The following is a 24824-nucleotide window of genomic DNA, read 5'->3' as shown; positions in this document are numbered from 1 at the left end:
GGGCCGTCTGTGAGTACCACAGCTGGGATGTATTTCTGTGAGCACATGTCCCAGTGCCACAGCTCTCGGGACACAATCCTCAGCAAAGACCATGGCCAGTGGGCAGCACCACCACAGCAGCAGCCATGCACCTGTGTGCTCAGCCCTAGAACCATACCACAGGCATGGCCAGGGGCGGCAAAATGAATTGATCTGCAAAGGCTCCATCACAGCCCTATGGGCCAGAAAGAAAATAATTTTATTTCTTTGATTGGTCAGTTTCTGATTTGGAGACCAGACTTGGCTGTGCTCCGAGCTCACCCAACTGTGCTCAGGGGTCATGCCTGGCGCTACTCAGGGAACATATCGGGATCAAACCCAGGTGGGCCTCTTGCAAGCGCTTTAACCCCTAGATGTCTCTCTGGACACAGAAAATAATTTTTGTTTTGTTTTGTTTTTCCCCAGAAAATAGTGTTTAAAAATCCTATTAGTGGGGCCAGTGAGATAGCTCACTGGCTTTTTTTTTTTTTTCGGTCACACCCGGTGATGCACAGGGGTTACTCCTGGTTCTGCACTCAGGAATTACTCCTGCCAGTGCTCAGGGGACCATATGGGATGCTGGGATTCGAACCTGGGTCGGCCGCGTGCAAGGCAAACGCCCTACACGCTGTGCTATCGCTCCAGCCCCGAGCACAGGCAGGCTTTTTATCTGTTTGATTTGGGGCGACACCCGGTGGTGTTCAGGACTTACTCCTGGCTTTGCACTCAGGGATCACTCCTGGTGGGCTTGGGGTTCTGAGGGTCAAACCTAGGTCAGTCGCATGCAAAGCAAGCACCCTACCAACTGTACTATCGCTCTGGCCCTTAGCATAGAATTTGCACGCAGGAGACCTGTGCCATCAGTGACCCCAGAGCACAGAGTTGAGAGTTGCCCCTACACATTTGTGTCCCCAGAACCAAATAAATTAAAAAACATGAAGATCTTGTTCTGAGCAGTAATGATAATGTCAATTCTACAGAGAGAATTTCAATTGAAGCCTTTCTCCCTCACTCACATAAATACTATGTGAGTCAAATAATAAAACTCTCTACTCTTGCTTGAACATCACCTCCTCTGAGAAGCCTTTCTGACTGCCCTAAGCAGTCCCAACTTCTGAGGCTCATGCAGTGTGACTGTATTGGTCCCTGCTGTCCTGGAGGACTGGGAAGACTTCAGAGGCCAAGACAAGCACAGATGCAACAGGTTTGCAGCAGGTGGGTGGGGTACTCATGGCCTCACTGAGCTAGTCGGAGGGACAAAGGGAAAATGTCCAGACGACAGAATCCACAGGCCTTCTGGGCGCAGCCCATGGCAGGGCCCTGTGTCAGCTCCATGCAGGGCTGTGCCAGGGACCTACCTCAGACACACGCGTGGGGCTGGCACAGGAGAGTGTCAAGTCCTGCCAACGACTGAATCCACGAGAGGAGACTGGGGGCCAGACTAGACCAGCTTTGCAGGCTCACAGTTTGGGGTGGGCTGAGGCATCTACAAAGAGCAAATGCCTGTGCTCTGTGCGAAATTACAGAGCTTGAGAGGAATCTTTGTTGTGGATGTTACAGAATCTAACGGCCCCTTTGGGTAAATAAGCCACAAGATCTGAGACATCAAGGAAAACATCAGAAGTTTCCCTAGAGAACAAAGAGTTGAGTCGGGATCTTTATATCACCCAGTCCCCAAGGATGGCCTTGGAAGTTTTGGCAATGAAAACAGAAAATGTGGACACGGGAAAAAAGACCCAATGATCGTTATGTGCATATGAAATGGCCTCGAAAAAAATCAAAGAAGGCATCAAACTCCACAAATCAGTAAGTGGCTACTCAAAATAAATATGAACAGCTTAATAAGCATCCCTGTGTGCCAACAACAAAATGTAGCTGTTATGAACTCAATTCCTAACAATGGCAATAAGAGAAAGTATAAAGAAATTATCCTAATGGGCAGACATATCTGAAGACAATTAGGAAAAATATGAGCTCACAATTGTGTTTTAACAAAACAGATATGCATGTGTCATGGATATATCAAGCAAGACAGGTCAAAATGCTGAAATAGGGGCTGGACTGATAGCACAGCGGGTAGGGCGTTTCCCTTGCACTCGGCCAACCCAGGTTCAAATCCCAGCATCCCACATGGTCCCCCGAGCACTGCCAGGGGTGATTCCTGAGTGTATGAGCCAGGAGTGACCCCTGTGCACTGCCAGGTGTGACCCAAAAAGCAAAAAAAAAAAAAAAAGCTGAAATAATGTTGGTTGACTTTTATTTGTTCTTGTTTGTTTCGGATTGGGGCTACATGTGGCGGTGCTCAGGGGTTACTCCTGGATCTCAGGGTACTCAGGAACCATATGGGATGCTGGGTCTCATGCAAGGCACACGCCTTATCCCCTTTACTAATTCTCTGGCCCCATGGATTGATTTTTTTTAAGAAATTAATTTGTAGATTTTTTAATGTTAATTGCTACCCAAATTCCCAAAGATTTTTTTTCAAACTTGATGAAATACCTTGGAATTTCATGGAGAGTAATTAAGTCAGGTAAGAGTCTCCACAAGAGAAGGAGGGGTTATCTGCAGTATTATAAGACTATGGTAGTTAAAAAGAGGAAAAGTAGATCATAGAAAGCACATGCCCAAAAACAGATCCAGAAAGAATAGGCCATGGTTGTTTAATAATGTTAAAGGGAGTCTCACAAATAAATTAGGGAAGGGTTAATAGCCACAGTCATGCTCAAAGACCCTCTCCACATGTTCGGACGAGCCTCACACATGAAGGAACCAGCAGAGGAACCCAGGTGTGTGGGACCCGGGGCTGAGACCTCCAAGCCTGCTCGGATCGGGACAGAGCCTCTTTCGCCCAGATTCCCCATCTTCCAGTAGCTAGGCGGTCACACCCAAGGACTGCCCCCGGCACTGTGTAATCCCACCAACGGCCAACATCCAGAGACTTTAAAACCAAGCTCCCGGAAGTACTCAGCTGCTTCGAGGTTGCATGACATCTTATGGCCTAGTTCTCCCTCTGGGAGAGCCTGGCAAGCTACCTAGAGTTTCCTGCCCACATGGGAGAGCCTCACAAATTCCCCATGGCATATTCATATGTCAAAACCAGTAACAATGATGGGTTTCATTCCCCTGACATTGAAAGAGCCTCCAATGTGGCACCATTATAAAGGATGAGTAAAGAGAGGCTTCTAAAATCTCAGGGCTAGGATGAATGGAGACATTACTGAGACAACTCGAGAAATTCGACGATCAATGGGATAATGATGATGATGATGATAAGTGGAGTCAGAATAACTAATGAATACCTTTGCTGGGAAAACAATAAAGGAGACTCTTAATTAATCTAAGAATGAAAATAGATTCTAAATAGAATTATTCCTTAAATATTTTTTAAATTAAACCAAAAAATTCTAGTGTAACCAGAACTTTAACATTTATGCAATCTCTTAAGTGAGAATGACTTTCTAAAACTACGAGTCATCAAAAAAAAAAAAAAACACATAAAGGAACAAGCCAACATGTCTAGCTACATAAAATATAAAACAGGAGCCAGAGCAATAGAGCAGTGGGGAAGGTGCTTGATGGTCCGGGTTTGATTCCCTGGCACCCCATATGGTCCACTGGCCCACGAGGTGTGATCCCTGGGCAAAGAGCCAGGAGCAAATCCTGAGCACTGCCAGATGTGGCCCAAAAACTAAAATACAATGCTCAAGGCAGGCCGGAGATGGCACCAGATGTACACTGAAAGCCTGATTTAAATCCCCAACACCATATATGATCCCTTGAGCACTGCCGGGGTCACTCTTGAACACAGAGCCAGGAATAGAGCACAACACTGCAGGATGTGTTCCAAACTTTTAAATTAATTAAAAATAAAATGCTCAGAGCCAAGGAGATTGCTTCAAGGGCTAAATGTATGCTTCACATGCATGAGGTCAGGGTTCAAGCACCAATATCTCATCCAAGCACCACCAGACATGACCCCAACCAGAGCACTGAGCCACAAGTAACCCCTGAGCACCACCAGTTCTGTCCCTAAAACAACAAGCAATAACAACAACAACAACAACAAAGTAAGGGGCCTGGAGATATAATACAACAGGTAGAGTTCCTGCCTTGCACATAGCTGACTCAGGTCAATCCCCAGCATCCCCTATGGTCCCTGGAGCACACCAGGAGTGATCCCTGCGTGCAGAGCCAGGAGTAAGCCCTGAGCACTGCCTGGTGAGGTACAACCTCTCCCCCAAATTAAATGTTCAATTATAATTCAAATATAAAAAGTTAAGACTCCCCTCAACAGAGAGTGGGGGTCAAGGGAATAAAATTATACTTTTAAGGGAGAAAATATAATTAGAGACAGACATGTCTCCTGGGGCTGAAGTGATAGTACAGCAGGTAGGGCACTTGTCTTGCACTCAGCCAACCCAGCTTTAATCCTTGGCATCCCAAATGATCCCTGTGCACTGCCATGAGTAATTCTCGAGTGCAGAGCCAGGAGCATCACCTGAGCATGGCTGGGTGTGGCCCCCAAACAAGCAAACAAAAAAAACTTATGTCTCTTGGGGCTGGAGCGATAGCACAGCGGGTAGAGTGTTTGCCTTGCACGCGGCCGACCCGGGTTCGAATCCCAGCATCCCATATGGTCCCCTGAGCACCACCAGTGAATTCCTGAGTGAAGAGCCAGGAGTAACCCCTGTGCATCGCCGGGTGTGACCCCCCAAAAAAAAAGCAAAAAAAAAAAAAAAAACTTATGTCTCCTGCTACACATTGCTAAACAGTTTCTCAGAATGTCTGTGATAATTTACATATGTTTGATGCAACAAAAAAGAATCCTCCTTGATTAGGGGAAACGGTGTCCTTGCTCCCAATGAGACAATAATGAGCCTTCATGGTACTTAATCATGATTATGTTTCATGGCTAATTAAACATCTCTAATTCCTGTGTGGAAATCCTGCTGGTGTCTCTTGCTACTCTCTATCCAGGATTCAGCATGCCCCTCTCCCCCCTCCCAGCTGTCAGTAGAGCTCTCTACAGAGTATTATCAATCAAATCATGTCTGTATATTGTTTTTCTTGTTTAGTAGTTCAGGTTACAGCACTTAGGGTTTTGCTTTTAAAGTAGAATAAACAGTTTTCCTTTCACACAGAATGAAGTGCATGCTGTAATTTCAAATAGGTAAAAACAAAACACGTGCCTAGGAAGGAAGAAAGGAAAGAACCAGAATGAAACAACGATTTCAGAGGATTTGAGCAATGCATTTATGAAAAAATTGAAGTATCAGTAATGTTTACATAAAAATGCTTTTAGTATATATAGTGAAACTTTAGCTTTAAAATGGAATGGGGGGGCCTGGAGCCATAGTACAGCAGGGAGGGCACCAGCCCCGCATGTGGCCACCAACACGGGTTTGTTCCCCAGCATCCCATAAGGTCCCCTGAGCCCTGCCAGGAGTGATTCTTGAGTGCAGAGACAGGAGTAAAACCTGAGCACATCTGGGTGTTGCCCAAAAGCTAAATACAATAAAATAAAACAGAGCAGGGTATTCCTGGTAAGTTTGGGGGTTTTGTTTGTTTTTGGTGGGGAGCAGCCCTGGCAGTGCTCAAGTCTTCCTCCTAGCTTTGAGCTCAGGATCATATGACTTGGAGGAGAGTGCTGGGTCCTAACTATTGCTACCACCCCTGCCCCCAAGTCTGAGGCATTCATTAGGCCGGCCCGAGGAAAAGATGGTCTATGTCAAGCCTATTAGTGGGACAGAGGCTCCTCGGCCTTCATAAGTTCCCTCCGGCTCTCAGGAACTTTTTTTCCAGATGAAATTTTGAGGGGGAACCCTTGACCCACTGTACCCACTCTGGGAGAAAAAAGCCTCCTGGGCAGAGCTGAGGCAGACTGGGCCTGTGGACAGCAGTGTTTTGAGAAGCCACAGCCAAGACGTGGCAGGGGCCTGGGCCCACTGTGGAAAGCTGGTGAGAGGGCAGCCAGAGGTCCCACCACCCCTCAGCTCCCTGCCTCCGCCCTGGCCTACTGGTTCTGCTGGTCACCCCACTCCCAGAGAGGACAGCACAGACATCCTGGGAGAGGGGCATGTGGTGCCCAGGACACTGGCTGGTGAGAATGGACTCAGGGAGGGCTCTGCAGACACAAGCTGAGGCCGGCAGGTGCCGAAATATTCACTCAACAGTCCCTCCTGACATGCTGTCTGCGTTCCCCTGCTTAGGAACATTTGGATCAGGTGGGCTCTGGCCTCTGACTCTCTTGCTCCTGGTGTCCTCGGGCCAATCAAACCAACAATTGGCAGATCATACAGAAGACTAAAGAAATGGGCCTTGTTGGCCTGGAGCAGCCGTCTAGTGGGTCAGGGTTTGCCTTGCATGCAGCTGACCTGGGTTCAACCTCGGAATTCTATATGGTCCCCTGAGCACTGCCAGGAGTGATCCCTGAGCACAGAGCCAGGAATAAGCCCTGTGCACTATGTGGTGTGGCCCCCAAACCACAGAAACAAGTCCTGGGTGAGAGGCATCCCAGGGTGGATCCTCGAGGTGGTGAGGGAATGCTCTGGAATGCTTTGGAACAGCGGCACACCTATACTCCCATCTGCCAGGCTGTGCACAGGGCACTGTGGTAGGTAGGAGAAGGTGACGAAGGCAATGCAGGCTGACCTCTATGGGGGGCAGCTCAGCTGGCTACCAATGCCCAGCTATAGGCTGGCACTCAGAAGCCAGCCCAGAGAAACAGAGGGCTGAATGCAGCGTTAGAATCCAGAAAACCCATGCAGGCCAGGAATGGAGCGTGCTGAAAATGGTCCTTTATGGTGCTTAAAGGAGAGGAGTGACTTCCCAGAAGCCCGGGCTGGTGATTGCCTCACTGTGTGAGGATCTGGGTCCCACCTCCCACATTACAGAAGAATAAAAGAAATGATGCACTACAGAAGAATAAAAGAAATGACGTTTTGTTTTGGGAACCACACCCGGTGCTCAGGGGTTACTCCTGGCTCCACACTCAGGAATGACTCCTGGTGGACTCAGGGGACTATATAGGGTGCCAGGGATTGAACGAACACAGGTAGTCTGCATGCAAGGCAAGCGCCTTACAAGCCGTGCTATCACTCTGGCCCAGAATGCCTTAAAACTTAGAACTGTGGGCTGAGTGCCAATAGCGCAGAGTGCCAGGAGGGACCCTCTAGCACAGGGACAGGAATAGCCCCTGAGCACCCTTGGATGTGGTCCCCTAAATCCCACCAGGAGTGATTTCTGAGTGCAAAGCCAGGAGTGACCCCTGAGAGCTCCTGAGTGTGACCTCCAAACAAACAAACAAAAAATAAAAGAAATATCTAAATATTTAGGGGGCAAGAGAAAGAGTCCAGTGAGTAAGTGCTTGCCTTACAGTTGGTCTTTCCGTGTCCCATAAGGTCCTCCAAGCCCTACCAGGAGCCCTACCAAGCCCTCCAAGTCCTACTATTGAGCAAAGATAGGAGTAAGCCCCAAGCACAGGCTGAGCATGGCCTCAAAACAAAACCAAAATGTTTTTAATTTAAAATTTAAGAAAAGGGGCTGGAGCAATAGCACAGCGGGTAGGGCGTTTGCCTTGCACGTGGCCAACCTGGGTTCAATTCCCAGCATCCCATAGGGTCCCCTGAGCACCGCCAGGGGTAATTCCTGAGTGCAGAGCCAGGAGTAACCCCTGTGCATTGCCAGGTGTGACCCAAAAAGAAAAAAAAAATTAAAACTTAAGAAGAAATAAAAATAATAAAATAAAACTTAAAAAGAGGGGTCAGAGAGATAGAAGAACAGGCAGGGCATTTCCTTGCACACAGCCAATTCAGGTTCAGTCCCAGGCACCCCAAACACTCCTCCGGAATCGAAGGGGATTCTGGGATTCAAACCCGGGTTCGATTCCCAGCATCGCATATGGTCCCCCCCGAACACCACCAGGAGTGGTCCCTGAGCACAGAGTCAGTAGTAAGCCCTGGGCATCCTTAGGTGTGGTACCCTGCCTCCCCCAATTTTTAAGGAAATCTTTATTTGTAGTTACAGGATAAGCACCTTAGGGAATCAGCGTCAACCTGGCATGCCCCAGTCTATACCCACCCCTCCCTAAAAACTCTCAGCATCCCTCTTCTCTTGGCCTGTGAAATCTGTGAGACCTTGCAAGCAAGGGTGTTTGCCCGTTTGTTTGTTTGAAGGGGTAGGGGTTGAGTCCATGGTCATCTCATGTTGTTGGCCCATCAATAAACCTCCTCTTCTTCCATCAACTCTTTTTTTTTTTTTTAAGGCTTTTTGGGTCATACATGGCGATGCACAGGGGTTACTCCTGGTGGTGCTCAGGGGACCCTATGGGATGCTGGGAATTGAACCCAGGTCACCGTGTGCAAGGCAAACGCCCTACCCGCTGTGCTATTGCTCCAGCCCTTCATCAACTCTTCTTGAGCATGAGCCTTGGAACAGTGGGCACATGAGCCCGGATGAGGTTATAGCTCAAAAGCGAAGGGAAGAGTGGAGAAGAGAGGACAGGCGTGGCCCAGGGCTCTACTAAGCTCGGGGCTTCCGGGTGCTGTTCTGCACAGCTCAGGGGCTCCGTTGCTTTGTGCTGGGGTGCCAGTGCTGGAAACTAGACTCAATGTGATTGGGCCAGGAAGGGAGGCGCAGTTACAGGGCTTAGCGGGGAGCCAGACCCTAAAACAAAGGGAACGTTTAAGTAGCAATTACCCTAAGACGTCAGATGATTGAGAAAACTCGTGGGAGAAAACCCTTCTTTCTGTGTGCCTGTCTTTGAAATGCAAATGCCGCAGGAGGTAACTAAAGCTCTGCCCACACAGCCTAGGAAAAAGGAGGGGGGACGTTTTCCCTCTGTACTGGAACTCGTTATTGTATTGCGTAAACTTAACTTGAGGCGATTTGGATTCAACTGGTACTTAATCAGAGTGAATTCTGGATTTTTATTCAATATTGACTCATGGCTGACCTTTGCAATAAAAGCCACGAAGTCTCTGTGTCTACGTGGATGCTTTTCTACTTAAGGTGTCACCAAAATTAATTTGTAAAAGAGATCTATTTATGGGGCTGGAGAGACAGTACAAAGGGTAGGGCATCTGCCTTGCACACGGCCAACTGGGACTAGGCCCCGGGCATCCCATATGGCCCCCTGAGCACTGCCAAGAGTGATTCCTGAGTGCAGAGCCAGGAGAAACCTCTCAGCATCTCATAAAGTCCCCTGAGCATTCCCCCAAAATCTAGTTCTTTAAAAAAATAAACTTACTTTAGTTATTGCTGTTTGGTTTAGTTTCTGGCAGAGAAATAGGTTTTAGGTCATAATGTACTTAAGGAAAATTAAAAGTTTTCTTTCGGTTTTAAGGGACAAAGTTTTCTCAGACCCACTGTTCTCTGTTCTCCGCCCCCCGCCCCCCCCCTTACTGCTTAGTCTGTCTAGAACACAGACTTTGTGTTTTATTAGAAACACTTAGTTAGGACCCACTTAGCCAGAGAACTGCCATGATAGGCTTTGTGGCCTTCTGAATGACCTAGGCTTCTTCCAGGAACAAGAAAAGCAGAAAAACTAGATGCTTTTGTCAAAGATTACATCCCCAGAATGTAACTGTTAGGGAGTGGACTGGATGTCACAGGCCAAAAAAAAGGTATAAGAACTCACTGAATTTAGTGCTCGAGGTCCTTGTTGAACCCTGTTCTGTCAGGTGGAAACTTGGACCCCAGCTAGCTGGGACAATAAACCTTGCTATGTGATTTGCATTGTTGGCTCTGTTCTCTATCCTTGAGGGGTGGCCGGCTCCGGACTCTAAGAACTTGAATAGGGGCTTCATCTCCCCATAATTCCACAATCAGCAGGGTGGATAAAAGGAACTAATAAATATATATGAACCAGCAGATAAAATTACTTACAGGTAAAACCACCTTGGGCTGGGTGGACTAAAGTTTTGTGGACTAAGGGAGTGGAAGGAAGACTTTAATACCTTTGAATGATCAACCAATAATAGGGTCAGACTCAGGCCCAAATATCCAATCAGGGGGCTGAAGCAATAGCACAGCGGGTAGGGTGTTTGCCTTGCATGCGGCCAACCCGGGTTCGATTCCCAGCATCCCATATGGTCCCCTGAGTGCCGCCAGGAGTAATTCCTGAGTGCAGAGCCAGGAGTAACCCCTGTGTGTCGCCAGGTGTGACCCAAAAAGAAAAAAAAAAATCCAATCAGATTTATGGTGGCACCTCCGCCACCCCTCAGCTGCTACAGAGACATAGGAGCCCCACCATGCCACACAGCTGTCACTGCTGTACTTCACAAGACGGCGCCCAGAAGGACCGGTGGTGACCCTTGCTCCCTGGATGAGGAGAAATGGCTCGATCTCCACTGGATCCTGCCAACCAGCAGCAAGTGGTATCTGCTGAGATGCACCAGGCAGCACTCAGACAGAGCAGCAAGGGACGAGAGAAGGCGGGATCCTGGTCTGGCACATCCCAGCCCACGTCATGCTCCTCACACCAGACAGAGCCTTGTGGGGTTCTCGAGCTGTCGATCCTGCTCTCCTGACTTCTACAGCAGAGTCGCTGGGTCACTACTACCTAGTCCCCACCACCTCCCCCCCCATCTGTGGGCTGGAAGGCTGTTTTAGCACAGAAAGAATTCATTTACGAAATTCACATGGCTGTCCCCTTAAGGGGCAGCCCACACACTGTCCTTAACAAACCTTGCTGGAGCAATAGTACAGTAGGAAGGGCATTTGCCTTGCATGCAGCAGACCCGGGTTCAATCCTAGGCATCCCATATCGTCCCCCTGAGCACCACCAGGAGTAATTCCTGAATGCAGAGCTAGGAGTAACCCGAATATCGCGCCAGGTGTGGCCCAAAGAGCAAAAACAAACAAACAAACAAAACCTGATATATCTCTAATGAAAGTCTGGTCTCTGGGGCATTACTGCCTAGAAAGGGGCATCTGTGTCATTACACAGAGTCCTTGTACCAGTCACACACCACACACACACACACACACACACACACACACACACACACACACACACACACACCCCTGCGGGTCTTTGTTGATCAGTGGTTCGGATTACAGGGTTTTAGGAATCCCTGTCAGATCTGGTGCTTTTTCTTTGTTATGCCTTTGGCACATACCTGGCGATGCTCAGGTGGTGCTCCTAGCTCTGCACTCAGGAATCACTCCTGGCAGTGCTTGGGGAACCAAATGGGTGCTGGGAATCGAACCTGGTTTGGCCGTGTACAAAGCAAATGCCCTCCCCACTATACTATTGTTCTGGCCCCTTGGTGCTTTCTCATGCTTGTGCCTCTCTTGCTACTGTGGCATCTGCCCCTGTGTAGCTACACACACACCCAAAGAGACACCCCATGCTCGTGGCACCCCCTGCTGACGGCTTAAGGCACCTGTGGAAGATGGGGAGTGAGGAGCTGGTTAGAGTGAGCTGCCGCTGGGAAGATCAGAGATGCTGACTCAGAAGATGGGACTGCCCCGGAGCTACCTGAGAGCTAGGAGCCAGGCCAGGCCATCGAGCTGCCTCCTCCCTGCCCTGTCCTCGGAAGGAAACTTCCCTGCATCCAGAAGCTGCCCAAGGGCCACAGCCCTGAGATTCGAATGTGGCTTCAGCACCATATGGACAATGTGCTCCTGATCATTGAAGCCTCTCCACTAGACTCTCTTTTGTTGGTTGGTTTTTGTTTTGGAGACCACATTTGGCTGTGCTCAAGAATCACTCCTGGGGGCGCTGGAGGGACCATACACGGTGCCAGGGACTGAGCCCAGGTTGGCTGCATATGAGGCAAGTGCCCTATACACTGCACCATCTCTCCACAAACTTTTTGTCTTTTGTTTTTGGGCCACACCTGCCAGTGCTCAGGGTTATTCCTGGCCCTGTACTCAGGAATCACTCCTGGAGTGCTTGGGGGACCATATGGGATGCTGGGGATCGAACCTGGGTTTTCTAGGTGCAAGGCATGCACCTTCCCCATTGTACTATTTCTCCAGCGCCTCCAAAAACTCTTAAGCTCGGAAAGCTGAGTACCCTGTTGTCGGTGGCCACCAAAGTCAAGCTCTCCAGTAAGTCCTCCTGCCTATCAAGATGACCACGATACATCTAGGGAGATTGGCTGGTGCCTCAGTTTCCCCTGGCCCTCGGTGCCCAGGAGCCAGTTCACCAATAGATGCAACTAAAAAAGGGGGCTCACACCTAGGGTGCAGCAGTCCTCGGGGAGGACCTCAGTGCAGGGGCCCACGGTCCAGGAGTGCTCAGAGCTGAGTCCAGGGCACAGGGCAGTAGTCCTGTGGGAAGACTCTGCATGGGCTGCACTCTGGGGCTGAGCGAGCAGATCACAGAGAGAGAGAGAGAGAGTTCCTGAATCACAGGTGGTGCCAGGGGCCCAATGGTCCCATTCAACTCAATAAAGCAAATGTAATAACCATCATTAAGTATTTACACTATGCCAGGCCTAGTGCTGGGCACTTACACTACACACACACACACACACACACACTTAGATATCTATTTCAAAATTTTGTTATTGGGGGGCCATGCCCAACAATGTCAGGGTCTACACCTAGTTCTGTACTCAAGGGTCACTTCCCTCGAGGAAATGGTGCTCAGAGAACCATATGTGGTTCCGGGGATCAAACCAGGGTAATGCAAAGTAAGTACCTTAGCCCCTGCCCTAGCTTTCAGGTTCTAAATTAGTTCTAATTGAGGTATCAGGTTCCAGTAAACTCAAAAATCACTGTATCACAGCACTTCTGCACCAATCCCTCCACCAGTACCTCAAGGTCCTTCCTCCCTTTCCCCACCCCTTAGCCTCATTAGCCCCCCAGTCTATTGATGTCTTAGTATTTGTTTCCTGAATACATATGAGTTCATTAAATTCCTATAACAACTATGAGTGTCTCTCCCAGGAAGAAAACAAGGCCCACGATGGAGGGAAAATTGTCCTGGGCCAGTTGGCTGAGAGGGTGGAGGTGAGAGAATTGAAATGACAAGATTCCAGGAAGGGGATCGACTTGTCCCAGATGGTCCAGGGCATGCCCCAATTTTCACACTCAAAATCCTACATCCTGGGGGAACCTTCATTAGCCAGAGGTGTTAGGACAGGTGCTCGTGCCAGCTCAGGCTAGAGCTGCTAGAAGAGAGAACGGAAAATTGTGGGGGGCAGGGAGTGAGCCAGGCGGTGGCCACGGACTGTGCAAGGCTCAGGGGTTCTCCCTGGGACCCCACCTCTGTGCTCTGCCTTCTCCTCCAGCTCTGGACCATCCTACTTGTGCAGGCTCCAGCACCGGCCTCATTTCCCATGATGTCCATAGATCCCCATGGGGGCTGGGGATGGAGGGACAGTGAGGATGACAATGGGCTGCTTCAGCAGCCCCTCCGCCCCTCTGCCAGCAACAAGGTGGCAGCTGGATTCAAGGCCTAATTTCCCAGCCCCCTGAGCCGCCACAATAGCAGAGACACCGAGGAAGCGCCTTAATAAGCCTTTGACTTCTAATTCATTCTAAGAGTAATAATGATCCTCCGACTTCTATTTATTCTATTAAGAAGGCCAAACTGCATGTCCCCAAGCCTCTAATTAGGGCAGCACTCTGTTAATAGGGAAGCTTTTTATTGCGCACACGCATGGGCCTCTCATTAAAGGCTATCTCGTTAATTCGACAGAATGCGTGGTAAAAAGGAATGGGGAGGGCAGAACCAGGGCATTGCAAACAGGGTCACGGAGCCAGCAGAGTGTTCTGCTAGGTCAGAGAAGCCGGGCTGGGCTTGCAGAGTTCCTCGGAAACCTACAACGCCTGCTCAGTGGCTGTGGAGATGATGTGCCCAGAGCAAGGCCTTGAAGGGGACTGAAGCTGATCACAGAGCCCTGCCAGTCAAGTCACAGGGCTGGAAGAGAGAGCTTCCATGACTCAGAGAGCGTCCACGACTGAGAGCCCTTCCATGTCAGGGCTATCAGGCTGACAATTGCCACCAGCCTGCCCCACACCTGCCTTTTCTCTTGTTTTCTACCATTTTCGTAGGCTGTTAGATTAGAAATCATTTCATCCATGTTCTCCTAACTCTTCAGTAAGAACCATCTGTAGACGCTTGTCCTGAGTCCCTCCTCAAGATTCTGCTTCAGTTTCTGGGACAGAGCCAGGAAATCTTAACAAGGGTCACCAGGGAACTCTTATAACAAAAAAATCTGGGGAAAGCTAAGCAATGCAACCTCCCAGCTCAGGCCTGAGGTCCCTCCGTACCACCGCCAGAGGGCACGGTTCTCTTTGAATTCCTCCTGGGATGTGCAGCTCACCTCCTCTTCGATGGAATCAATGGTCCTCAAATCCTTTGACTTGATGACCCACGTGATAACTGCTTCCTGCCTCTGGGATCAAACGGAATATATCTCCCCCCTCTGTCCTCTTAGTGTGTACCGGGATGTAAGTAATGGCTTTTCTCCAGTCAAAATGTACCAGAACCTCCAGCTCCCATAGTCTCAGATGTTTTGAAGTGGAGAAACTCAGCCCCTGGCCCAGTTAGATGTCCTCCTGTGCATGTCTTCAGTCTCAGACACACGCCCCTGGTGCCCATCCACTGACCTACAAGCTTACCTAGTTCTCACTTCTGCCCTGGAAGAAGTGAGACATTCAAGACACAGCTCACTTAGTTTTGGTGCCACATCTGGAAGTGCTTAGGGCTCACCTCTAGCTCTGTGCCAAGGGATCACTCCTCTTGTTTCCTATCATTTTCATAGACTGTTAGATTAGAAATCATTTCATCCATGTTCTCCAAACTCTCCAGTAAGAACCATCTGTAGATGCTCGTCCTGGGTCCCTCCCCAAGATTCTTGCTTCAGTTTCTGGGACAGAACCAGGAAATCTTAACAGGTTTCCTGTTGTGCTCAGGGGGCCATACAGGGCGCCAAGGATTGAACTGGAGTTGGTCTCATGAAAATCAAGTTCCCCATCCCTGAACTCTCTCTCCAGCCCTACATCTGCCCACTGAGAGAGAAGAGAGTGAACTCAGAGAGTTTACTCAAGGGATTCCATTGTTTCAGGGCATGTGACTTGTCCAAAGGCACCAAAGAACGAATTAACATTTATAAGGTGCTTCCTGGGTATGAGGGATTGGTCTCTGCACCATTTTGTGCTCTGGGTCCTTACAGAGGAGAATGGACACTCTTAACACGGACTCTGCTTTCAGAGAAAAGAGCTGGTGCCCAGAGCCCTTCCCACAGCCTAGCTGCCAGCCTGCCACGGGCAACTCACGCAGACGGGCAGCTGTTCACAACAAAGCAGTGATTTGCTGGTCTGCAGCCCAGTCAAATGCTAGGCTCATAGCTAATTTCTCCAAGTGAGCGACCTCCCTCCAGCTGCCATGGAGGACCAGGGCTGGGGGATCTCACTGACCACACACAGAATCACGCCAAGAGCGCTGGAGATGCATGGGGTCTGTGTCTCCCTCCTGGACCCTGATTTAGCTTAACTCCTCCTGAGCAGAGGCTTGGTCCACCCCCCCCCACCCCGAGAGATTCTAACATGCGGCCTGCGTGTTAGCCTAACTGCTGGGTACCCGCACTTCACAACCCACACTGTGCAAACAGCTCCCAAGGGGCATCTGCAAAAGCCACAGGATGCCACAGGTCTGCACGCAGGCTGAAACCCTGCACTTCCAACAGGCGGTGGCAAGGCACACTCTCAGCAGATACACGCTAACTCAGGTACACCACTTTAGCATCCCTCAGACTCCTTAGACACGCACACACACACCACCTCACAGACGTGCAGAACCCAAAGCCTGAAGTGCAGGTCGTCTGTGCTTTGCAAGCTCTGACCTAGAGGGCTGTTTGGTTTCAGAGCGGCTGGCCCAGAGCGAGGCCTCCCGCCAGTGGTGGCTCTGGGGGCTGACAGATAACGCTAATGGAACAGTAATGACAGTATCTCACACTTCCCCAGCGGCGGCTGCCCTGGACTTCACATTTATTCGCAAATGGAAAGTCATTTTGCCTTGCATGCTCCCAGCTCCCCTCAGGTCAAGCCGACTGGAGACAGACAGAGATGCAGGCTCTCCTGTTGCCTGTGTCCCTGGCCAGCCTCTGTGTGGAAGCAGCCCTGGCCCCTCGGCTCTCACCCACAGGGTCTCATGAACCTTGTCGCGACCCTTCTGTAAAGTAAGGTCTAGACTGAAAGTTCCCAAATTATGTGCCCTACTTCCCCTTTACAGAGAAAAAAAAAACACCCAGTATCCCCCCCCCATGAAAACCAACCTTCTGTAAGCAAACACTCCCGCTCCATCATTCCAGCGCCCCCGGGAGGCCATATCAACCCTTTGGCAAACCCTGGTTTCCATGATGAGGTTGGAAGGGAGAAATTTCAACCAGGCTGGACGTTTTGTGTTTCTGGACTGATGTCCCCAGTACTTTTTTTTTTTTTTTTTTGCTTTTTGGGTCACACCCGGCGATGCACAGGGGTCACTCCTGGCTCTTCACTCAGGAATTACCCCTGGCGATGCTCAGGGGACCATATGGGATGCTGGGATTAGAACCCGGGTCGGCCGCGTGCAAGGCAAACGCCCTACCCGCTGTGCTATCGCTCCAGCCCCCCTTTTTTTTTTAATTAGAGCCCTTGTCATACAGGAGAAGCATTCACACAATTTGTAATCACTAGAACATGCTAGAACATGCACTCTAGCGAGATCACTCTCAAGTCAGAGAAGCTAGGGGCCTACGTTTCACACTGCTGGTGAGTACAGAGCCAGGATTCGAGGTCAAAATCCCCAACTCCAGGGCAGTCTCCATGACTTCAGACCATCGTTCCTGGCACCAGTCACAGCCAGGCCAAATGCACAGACATGCTCATCACTTCCTTTGTGCCTGAGACTATTCCAGAAACACATCACACCATCTCTCCTTTAGGTTGGCAGAACTAAGTTCTTCCCCACTTCCTCACTGTGAAAACTGAGGCATAGTGGATAAACAAATTGGGTGCCATTCAAACCCCAGGCAGTCTGGGCTCCTCACCCCAAGACAGCTCAGTTTAGTCATGTAAGAATGAGGATGAAGGTCTGGAGTTACAGTATAGAGAGGAGGACGCCTGCCTTGAATGCGACTAATGAAGTCAATCCCTGGCACCCCATATAGTCCCCAGAGCACTGCCAGGAGTGAGTCCTGAGCACCGTCAGATGTGGCCCACAATCAAACAAACAAATGAGGATGTGAATAAAAATGAGATTTAGGGGCCAGGGAGATAACTCAAAGGTCTGGAGCATAGTTCTGGCATAAGGAATCTTCATATTTGATCCTCATACCTATGGTATCCCCGACACAACTAGGTGTACCCTTGGTGCCCCCTCTGGGGAGCCCTCATGCCTCCCAAAATCAAGAGATAGTGTAAGAATGAGACTAGGAATAGGAATAAGAGAACGTGGGGGCTGGAGCAATAGTACAGCCTGCCTTCTGTGCAGCCAACCCAGGTTCAATTCCCAGCACCCCATATGGTCCTCTGAGCACCGCCAGGAGTAACTCCTGAGTGCAGAGTCAGGAGTAACACCTGAACATCACAGGATGTGGCCCAAAGCAGACACAGGAAAAAAAGGAATAAGGGAAAGTGTGCATAGGCGTAAGAACTGTGGAGCTGGGAGAGATGGGCTCACATTAACAGACTGAGAAAAAATACACTTTCTTGGAGCAGGAAAATGAAAATTGTTAAGAATAGCCAGCACTGTGTGTGTCAAAGAAGTGCCGCATGACTCTTCGAGTGAGGGGCTGGCTGCTGGGACAAGAAACCTGGAAATAGCCGGCTGCAGTGCCTGGCTGCTGCTAGCCCCCATGCTGGGAGCGCATAGCAGAAGCCCAGCAGGCCAGTCTGGCCCAGGGTCAGGCCACACACCAGGGACCATGCCTGCTCACAGGGCTGTTTGCACACAGCTGTGCATAGCTAACTCTCTCTATACCCTGCCATGCTCAGGGCTGACTCCTGCTTCTGTGCTCAGGGATACTTCTAGCTGGCTCTGGGGACCACACTGGGTGCTGGGGGACAAGCCTCGGTCAGCTACCTGCTGTCCTATCGCTCCAAACCCACCAACCTGCTCTAGACAAGAAAAGGGCAAAGGAAGGCAGCTAGGCGCCCTCCGGACAAACCCCTGACCCAGAGACAGTGACATCAGGGTCTTCCCAGGGACTCTGTGCCACTTTCACTCCCAATTTCCAAAGCCACCTTGCCCAGAGCAGGGCCCAACTGGAGAGCAAAGGCATCAGCAGTGCACGGCAGAGGTCCAAGCCCCCCTAAGATCTCATCGGGACCTGAAGAGAACACGGTCATTAGAGTTGGGCAGATGGACATTGGGTCTTCAGTCCCCTCAAAAACATGATGCCCCATAAAAGATGTCAGTCCCTGAAGCCACTCATCCTACAATTCCATTGACAGGAAGCGTGGAGGATCTAGAATTCACCAAGAAGCAGATCACAGAAGCTGGGGGAAACCAGGCACAAACAGTGGGTGAGTGGGTCCTTCACGTCGGGTGTTCCTTTGGGGTGACGCTCGAACATGGTGCTGGTTACTCGGCCTCAGAACACTAGCGCCACAGGATGTTACACTTCAAGACACGGTTTGTGCTGGTGTGTGAATTATTCTTCAACTTGAACAAAGGAAGGGTAAAAGTGGTGCTGAGCAAGGCATGAAGCATACATAAAGGGCTCTGCATGCAACCTGGCCAACAGCCAGCTCACAGTTCCACCACAGAGACCGTGTCTGTACTTGAGAACTCATAAGACTGATGCCTGGCAGTAACTCCCTCCAACCTTCTCTCCATGAGGCAACGGCTATGTGTGTTACTGTGGAAACTGCCACTTGCAGAAATTGTCCCTCCTTGTTCCTGGCAAGCAAAACCGCCTTTAAAAAGACGGGCTGGAGCAATAGGACAGTGGGTAGGGCATTTGCCTTGCCCACAACTGACTGGGATTTAATTCCTAGATTCCATATGGTCTTGGGGCTTGCCAGAAATGATCCCCAGGAATAAGCCCCTGAGTTCTACCCAATTCCCCCTTCCTCCCCCCCCAAAAAAAAAAAAAAAAAACAGGCAATAGGCTTTGGCTCATGGGAAAGCACTTGCCTTGCAGGTGTGAGGCCCTAGGTTCAACTCCTGGCACCGCCAAACAAACAAAAACAAAAGTGGGCTGGGGAGCTGGCTCAAAGAGCTGAAGCATACGCCTGCAAAGGGCCCCGGGTTGGACCCCAGTACCACACAGCTGTCTCCTGGCTCTGCGCTCAGAGATCATGCTTGGCGGGCTCAGGGGACCATAGGAGATGCTGGGGGGTCAAACACTCTACCTGATGTAATATTGCTCCAGCTCCCAAATAAAGACATTTGAAATAATAAACAGGGTGAAACATAAATGCCACTTGTCCACTGCCCTCGCTCACTCCTGTCCTCACTGAATGTCACCACTCACAGCCAGGGGTCCCTGCCTGGGTCTGTTCTGCCGGGGTTCCATCTGGGTCTCAGGGCCAATGACTAATGTGTGTGTCTCACCCTTACTGGCAGGGGCGGGCACCATGGTGGCGGGCATGTTACCTGGAACACTGATAGACTCAAGTTCATGCCAACAGAGGGGCGAGCTGAGGGCACGGGCCGACCAGCACTGTGGCCTCACAGAACCCCATCCTCCCCTCCTCGAGCAGGGTGGACACCCCGTCCACCAGATGCCACCACTCACCCAATAAACATCTCTGGAGCACCAGCAGATGCCAACAGTCAGGGGATGGCACGTCCCTGACTTCCATTTTTGGGAGGAGGGTGGAGAGGAGTGGTAAAAACGGACACAGACCCCAGGAAGGCCTCCTCGGGCAGACATCCCATCCTTCCCCAGATAAAACCATGTCCTGGAAGAGCAGGAAACTGAGGCAGGGGGACTCTCACTCAGGGTGGTCAAGGAGGGATTCCTGAAGGAAGTGCATTTAGCTGAGAAAAGAATAAAAAGATGGGTTGGGGAAAGCACTCAGGGCTAAGCATATGCTTTGCAAGTAGGGACTTTGTAAGGAGGGTTTGCTCTCCAGCGCCACATCGTTTCCGAGCACTGTGGGCAGAGCAACAGCAAGCTTTCTGCAACAAAAAAAAAACTTTTTTTTCTAGTTTTTGTTGAGCACCCCCCGCCCAGCACAGCAAAACAGAAAGAATAAAAGGAACCAGGTCTGCAAGTATCTTGATGGACAATCTAGGCAGAAATATGGTTCAGTACCGATGACAGCAATCCAATGCGACCCCTGCGGGGCTGGCTCTGTGATCAGCTCCCACCGGCCCTCCTTCATCCTCCATAGTGTGAGCCTCAGTCTGACACGCACAGTGACTGCTGTTGCCTTGCTGGAATGAATTTGACACAAAGAGGGATTCTGGTGATAAACTGGAACACAACAAGAATCTTCGCCTTAGCGAAATACAGTCAGCTGAGACTAGGCAGGTGACAATTAAGGAAAGATTAAATTCAGCACTTTCCGGAGAATCAGGGCCGCTGCCGCAGCTGTCTCAAGGCAAACCCCACTACTCTGGGCTGGGCCGGGGTGCCAGGGCCCCAGCAGGCGTCCTATCACCCACTCCACCCCCAGCCTGAACAGCCATGCCTGACAGAGAAAGCACCAGGTTTGCCTCCACTGCTCACTGGATCCCCCCCGCTCCCGGGCTAACTCTTTAGACTCAAGGAGAAGGCTTTAGAGACTGCAAAATTATCCATCTGGTTAATTCTCCCAAGCAGAACCTTTCCATTCTTCTGACAGTCCCTTCTTGAAACTGAACAATTATCCACGTGGTTGCAATTTTTTTTCCTTTTTATCTTCAAAAAAATCTGTTCTAAGTGCCAGTGACTTAAAGGATAGTCAGGTACCCTAGGGGCTTGGGGGCGGGAGCTATTGGAGCAGCTTCTTGGGGTATCAGCTTATCTGTGCTGATGGGAGTAAGGATGGGCAGGTGGGTCAAAGGACTAGAGCATATGCCCTGTATGAGGGATGCCAGGGTTTGATCCCTGGCACTGCATGGTTCCTCAAACACCACTGAGAACCCCCAAGACCCACTGGGTGGTATGACCCAAAAATGGAAGGAAGGAGGGAGGAAGGGGAGGGAGGAATGAAGAGAGGGGAGGGGAGAGAAGAAGAATGAAGAAGAGGGCAGCAGAATGGAGAGGAAGGTGGAAGGGGATACAGTAGGGGGAAAGAGGGGAGTGTATGGGGGGGAGGAAGAGAGGGGAAGTAAAGGAGGGAAGGGGAGAGGAGGGGAGAGGATGGGTGAGGAGGGGTGGGAGGGAAGGGGAGGGACCTGAACAGCCCAGACCTCCCCGAGTCTGCTCCAGACTGCATAACTGTCTCCACCCTCACTTCACCACGTCTCCTCTGGTGTGTTCCTGGGGACATGGTTCTGCCACACCTGCCTGGCAGTACCACAGGCCTGGCGGCACCAGGCACAAGGTCAGCAGCTGGGGGGTGCAAGCTCCAGAGCACTGGTCCAGGGCAAGAGGAGCAATGGTCACCAGAGGACAAGTGAAGCTCAGGATGGGAACCCACAGATGGACTGCTACACATCAACAGACACAAAGCAGCCGATGCAAAGGAGAGAAGGACAACAACAAGGGGCTGGGAATGCCGCCCACCCAGGTAAACACCCACACTCCGAGGAGAAAAGCCTCCAACAGGGCTGTGGGTGAGATGACAGTCAGGCCCTGACTCCAGGACCCCTATCCACAGAGACCTGTTGCCACATGCAACAGGGCACTCTGTGTGTGTGTGTGTGTGTGTGTGTGTGTGTGTGTGTGTGTGTGTGTGTGTGTAGCTGTGTGTGGGTGCGCACTTAAGAGGAGCTGGGGCAGTCTCCTGGTACCCCCAGAAAGAAGCAGCAGAATTGAGCTCCAAGGGGTCAGCAGAGATGCTGAGGCAGGAAGGACAGAGCTAAGCCCCAGTGCACGATGCGGTGATTTCAGATGGTATCTCTATTGTCAGGTTCCTCAGTAGCGGTGTTACTAAGGCAAGTGAACCATCCATCAGCCAGAATGTCAATGCAGGACGCGAGCTGGACTTGAGGTAAAGCCCTTGTCAGTGGCGGGGGCGGCGGTTGGGAGGGGGGGTGGATGCGAGCACCGTCAAAGAGCTTGATCCAGCAGCTGTCATCTGATGGGCCAATAAGGGTGCCACCTGCTGGTGACTACAGAGAAGGCACTGAGCCACAGCGCAGGTGAACCCCAGGAAGAATTAGTCTGGGAGGGAGGAAATGGCTTCAGTGGCCTTGGTCTCCCCACTGCATCATTCCACAGTGTCCAGTTTAGTGGTCCACTGCCCTGAGGATAGATGATGTTCATGCACACAGTCATATTCTCTCTCTTTCTCTCTCCCTCTTCCCTTCCCTGTGTCTCTGTCTCTCTCTCTCACACACACATACACACACACAGAGCTTCACCAAACACCTTTCCCTGAAGTCACCCGAAGAAAGTTCTGTATTAGAAATAATCAGTCTATGGTTCTCAAAGTAGCCCAAGGCAGTGACGAGGGCCCGGGAGATGGCTCAAAGGGCGGGAGCACATGCGTTGCAGGCAGGAACCCGGGGTTCAATCCCCATACTGCATGGTTCCTCAAGCACCAACAGGGACTGCTGTTCCCCCTAAAAAGGAGAAAATGTTCAATTTTTCTTTTTTTCTTTTTCTTTTTGCTTTTTGGGTCACACCCAGCAATGCACAGGGGTTACTCCTGGCTCATGCACTCAGGAATTACTCCTGGCAGTGCTCGGGGGACCATACGGGATGCTGGGAATAGAACCCAGGTCAGCCGTGTGCAAGGCAAACGCCCTACCCACTGTGCTATTGCTCCAGCCCCGAAAACGTTCAATTTTTCAATGTGCAAAAACTCTGACAAGACAGACAGCAAATAAGCACCTGGAAAGTTCATTGCTCTAGTTACGAGTAGCCCACCCTAGTCATTATAGAACACAAGTGAAAGTGAAGTGACAGCAACACACACCCAGGAGAGAGGGAAACTCTCAGTCTGGCTGTGGGAGAATGTGGGGGTTTCTCCCATGGTTAAACACGTGTGATACATACCATCCAGCGTTTGGAGAAACTGAGTCACTGGGCACCACCCCCACACAGGAGTGTGAGATCCCCATGGCTCTGCCATCTGGGATCTCTGGGACGCCGTGACACATGCATTTTCCAGAGCATCACAGCCAAAGGTGAAACCTTGGTGTGAACATCACAATGAAAAAACCCTTGAGCACCACAGCCAAGTATGAAGTGTGTACATCCTCCACTGAGCAACAAACCAGACTCGAACATTGCAAAAACGACGTGCAGGGACGGGCAGGTGAGGAATCAAGCCTCTGTGATGGCATCTGAGCAGGAATAAATGGGAGACAGGCAGCAAAGATCCTCAGAACAGAGCAGACATATCCCAACAGAAACCTCCACACAGGCATAGGAAAGGAATTCTAGATGGGAGACTCTAGGGATCGGGGGAGCACATGACAGACAAGAACTGAGTCCTCAGATTTTTCTGGAAACGAGTGCATGTGGAAAACCGCAGAGGCCGGAAGTGGAGTCCGGTGCTGTCACTTTACAACTTTTTGGTTCATGTCAGACCACTACCAGCTGGTGCTCCTACAGGCTGAGTGACACTGCCTTAGGGTGGAACAGGCCACAGCACCGACATTCATGCACTGACAATCCATGATGTATGCCCAAAGACCAATGACCAGTCACCTGACACAACTCAGAAGGAATCTCTGGTGGTGGGTGAGAGCAGACTGGACAAAAGGCCATGAAAAGCATGAAAAGAAGCCACCACGTTGGTGCAGGCAGCAGGCTCCCTCCTTGCACCCAGCCCAGCCCTCTCTTCTGCAGTAACGGCCATCCCACTAAAGCCCTTCATAGGCATGCGCCAACCAGGCACTGGCCACAGAGCAGCATGGCCTAACGACCACCCACTGCCACATGAGAGCAGGAGAAAGGGATGTAGCCTTCAGGGGTGAGAACCCCAAGGACGCTCAGCTGGACATGAAATTTGGGGGGCTTTCATTGTCATTCTTGTTCTCAGGATGTTTTGGTTTCTGGGCCACAGCCAGTGATACTCAGATGTGGGGCTTGGGGGACCAAGTGGGATGTCAGGGATCAGACCTGGGTCAGACACATGCAAGGCAAGTGCCCTACTGCTGTACTGTCTCTCCAGCCACCACCGCCACCACCGCCCCTGGGCATAAAGTTTAACAAGGAGAAAAGTGTTTGCGTGGTAGGGCATGGGGTGGCCGGAGAAGCAAGCCTGGTTCAGGCGCAATCTCCAACCCTAGGCCAGCTCCTCAGAAGGGCCTAGAACCTCAAGCGTGACTGGAGGAAGGAGCCTTAGCTCCAGGAAAGGACAGGTGGAATGAAGTCCACTTTCTGGGGGTGAGGAGGTCCGAAGCGGGAGGCCAGGGCTGGTATCCAAAGCTTGGGGTGCAGCAGGAGCAAGCCGAGCTCTGCGCGGCGCCCACGAGACCTGGGCTAAGTGATGGATCTGAGTAAGGTGAGAGCCCGGCTGTAACTGAGCTCTGCCACCCTGCAGCTTCCTCCCTGCCTGGCACAGGGAGGCAGGGAAGTGGGCGGCAGAGAAGAGCTGTGAGCCAAGCCTGTGCCACTCTCCCCAGGGCAGCACCTGGGAAACAGCACGGCCATCACCCAGACACTGGTTGAACTGTGCTGTCCCCTCACCCCAGGTGACAAGTCACATGCACGTCATTCAACGTGTTCATCATCGTTGCTCTAGGAAACACAGAAGAACTAGGGCCAGAGAGGCAATACAGTGGGAAAGGTACTTGCTTTGTGTGTGGCTGACTC

At 50.8% G+C, this 24824-nt stretch overlaps 1 protein-coding gene across 3 annotated transcripts in view; it reads right to left on the bottom strand.

Annotated features, from left to right (window-relative positions):
- The window catches only part of LRRC20 (leucine rich repeat containing 20), a 74008-nt gene that overhangs the window by 40787 nt on the left and 8397 nt on the right, over positions 1-24824 (bottom strand). The window contains exon 1 of one of the 3 annotated variants that reach the window (XM_055130640.1): positions 20223-20318. The exons of the other annotated variants lie outside the window; for them this stretch is intronic. Within the exon in view, the coding sequence (XP_054986615.1) occupies positions 20223-20292 (70 nt within the window). The 5' untranslated portion in view covers positions 20293-20318. Of the gene's footprint in view, positions 1-20222; positions 20319-24824 lie in introns of those variants that run through there. 3 annotated transcript variants of the gene reach the window in all.

Source organism: Sorex araneus, chromosome 3, assembly GCF_027595985.1.
Source record: "Sorex araneus isolate mSorAra2 chromosome 3, mSorAra2.pri, whole genome shotgun sequence".
Lineage (NCBI taxonomy): Eukaryota > Metazoa > Chordata > Mammalia > Eulipotyphla > Soricidae > Sorex > Sorex araneus.
Note: the sequence above shows the minus strand (reverse complement) of the source record. Positions and strands in the feature narration are given on the sequence as shown.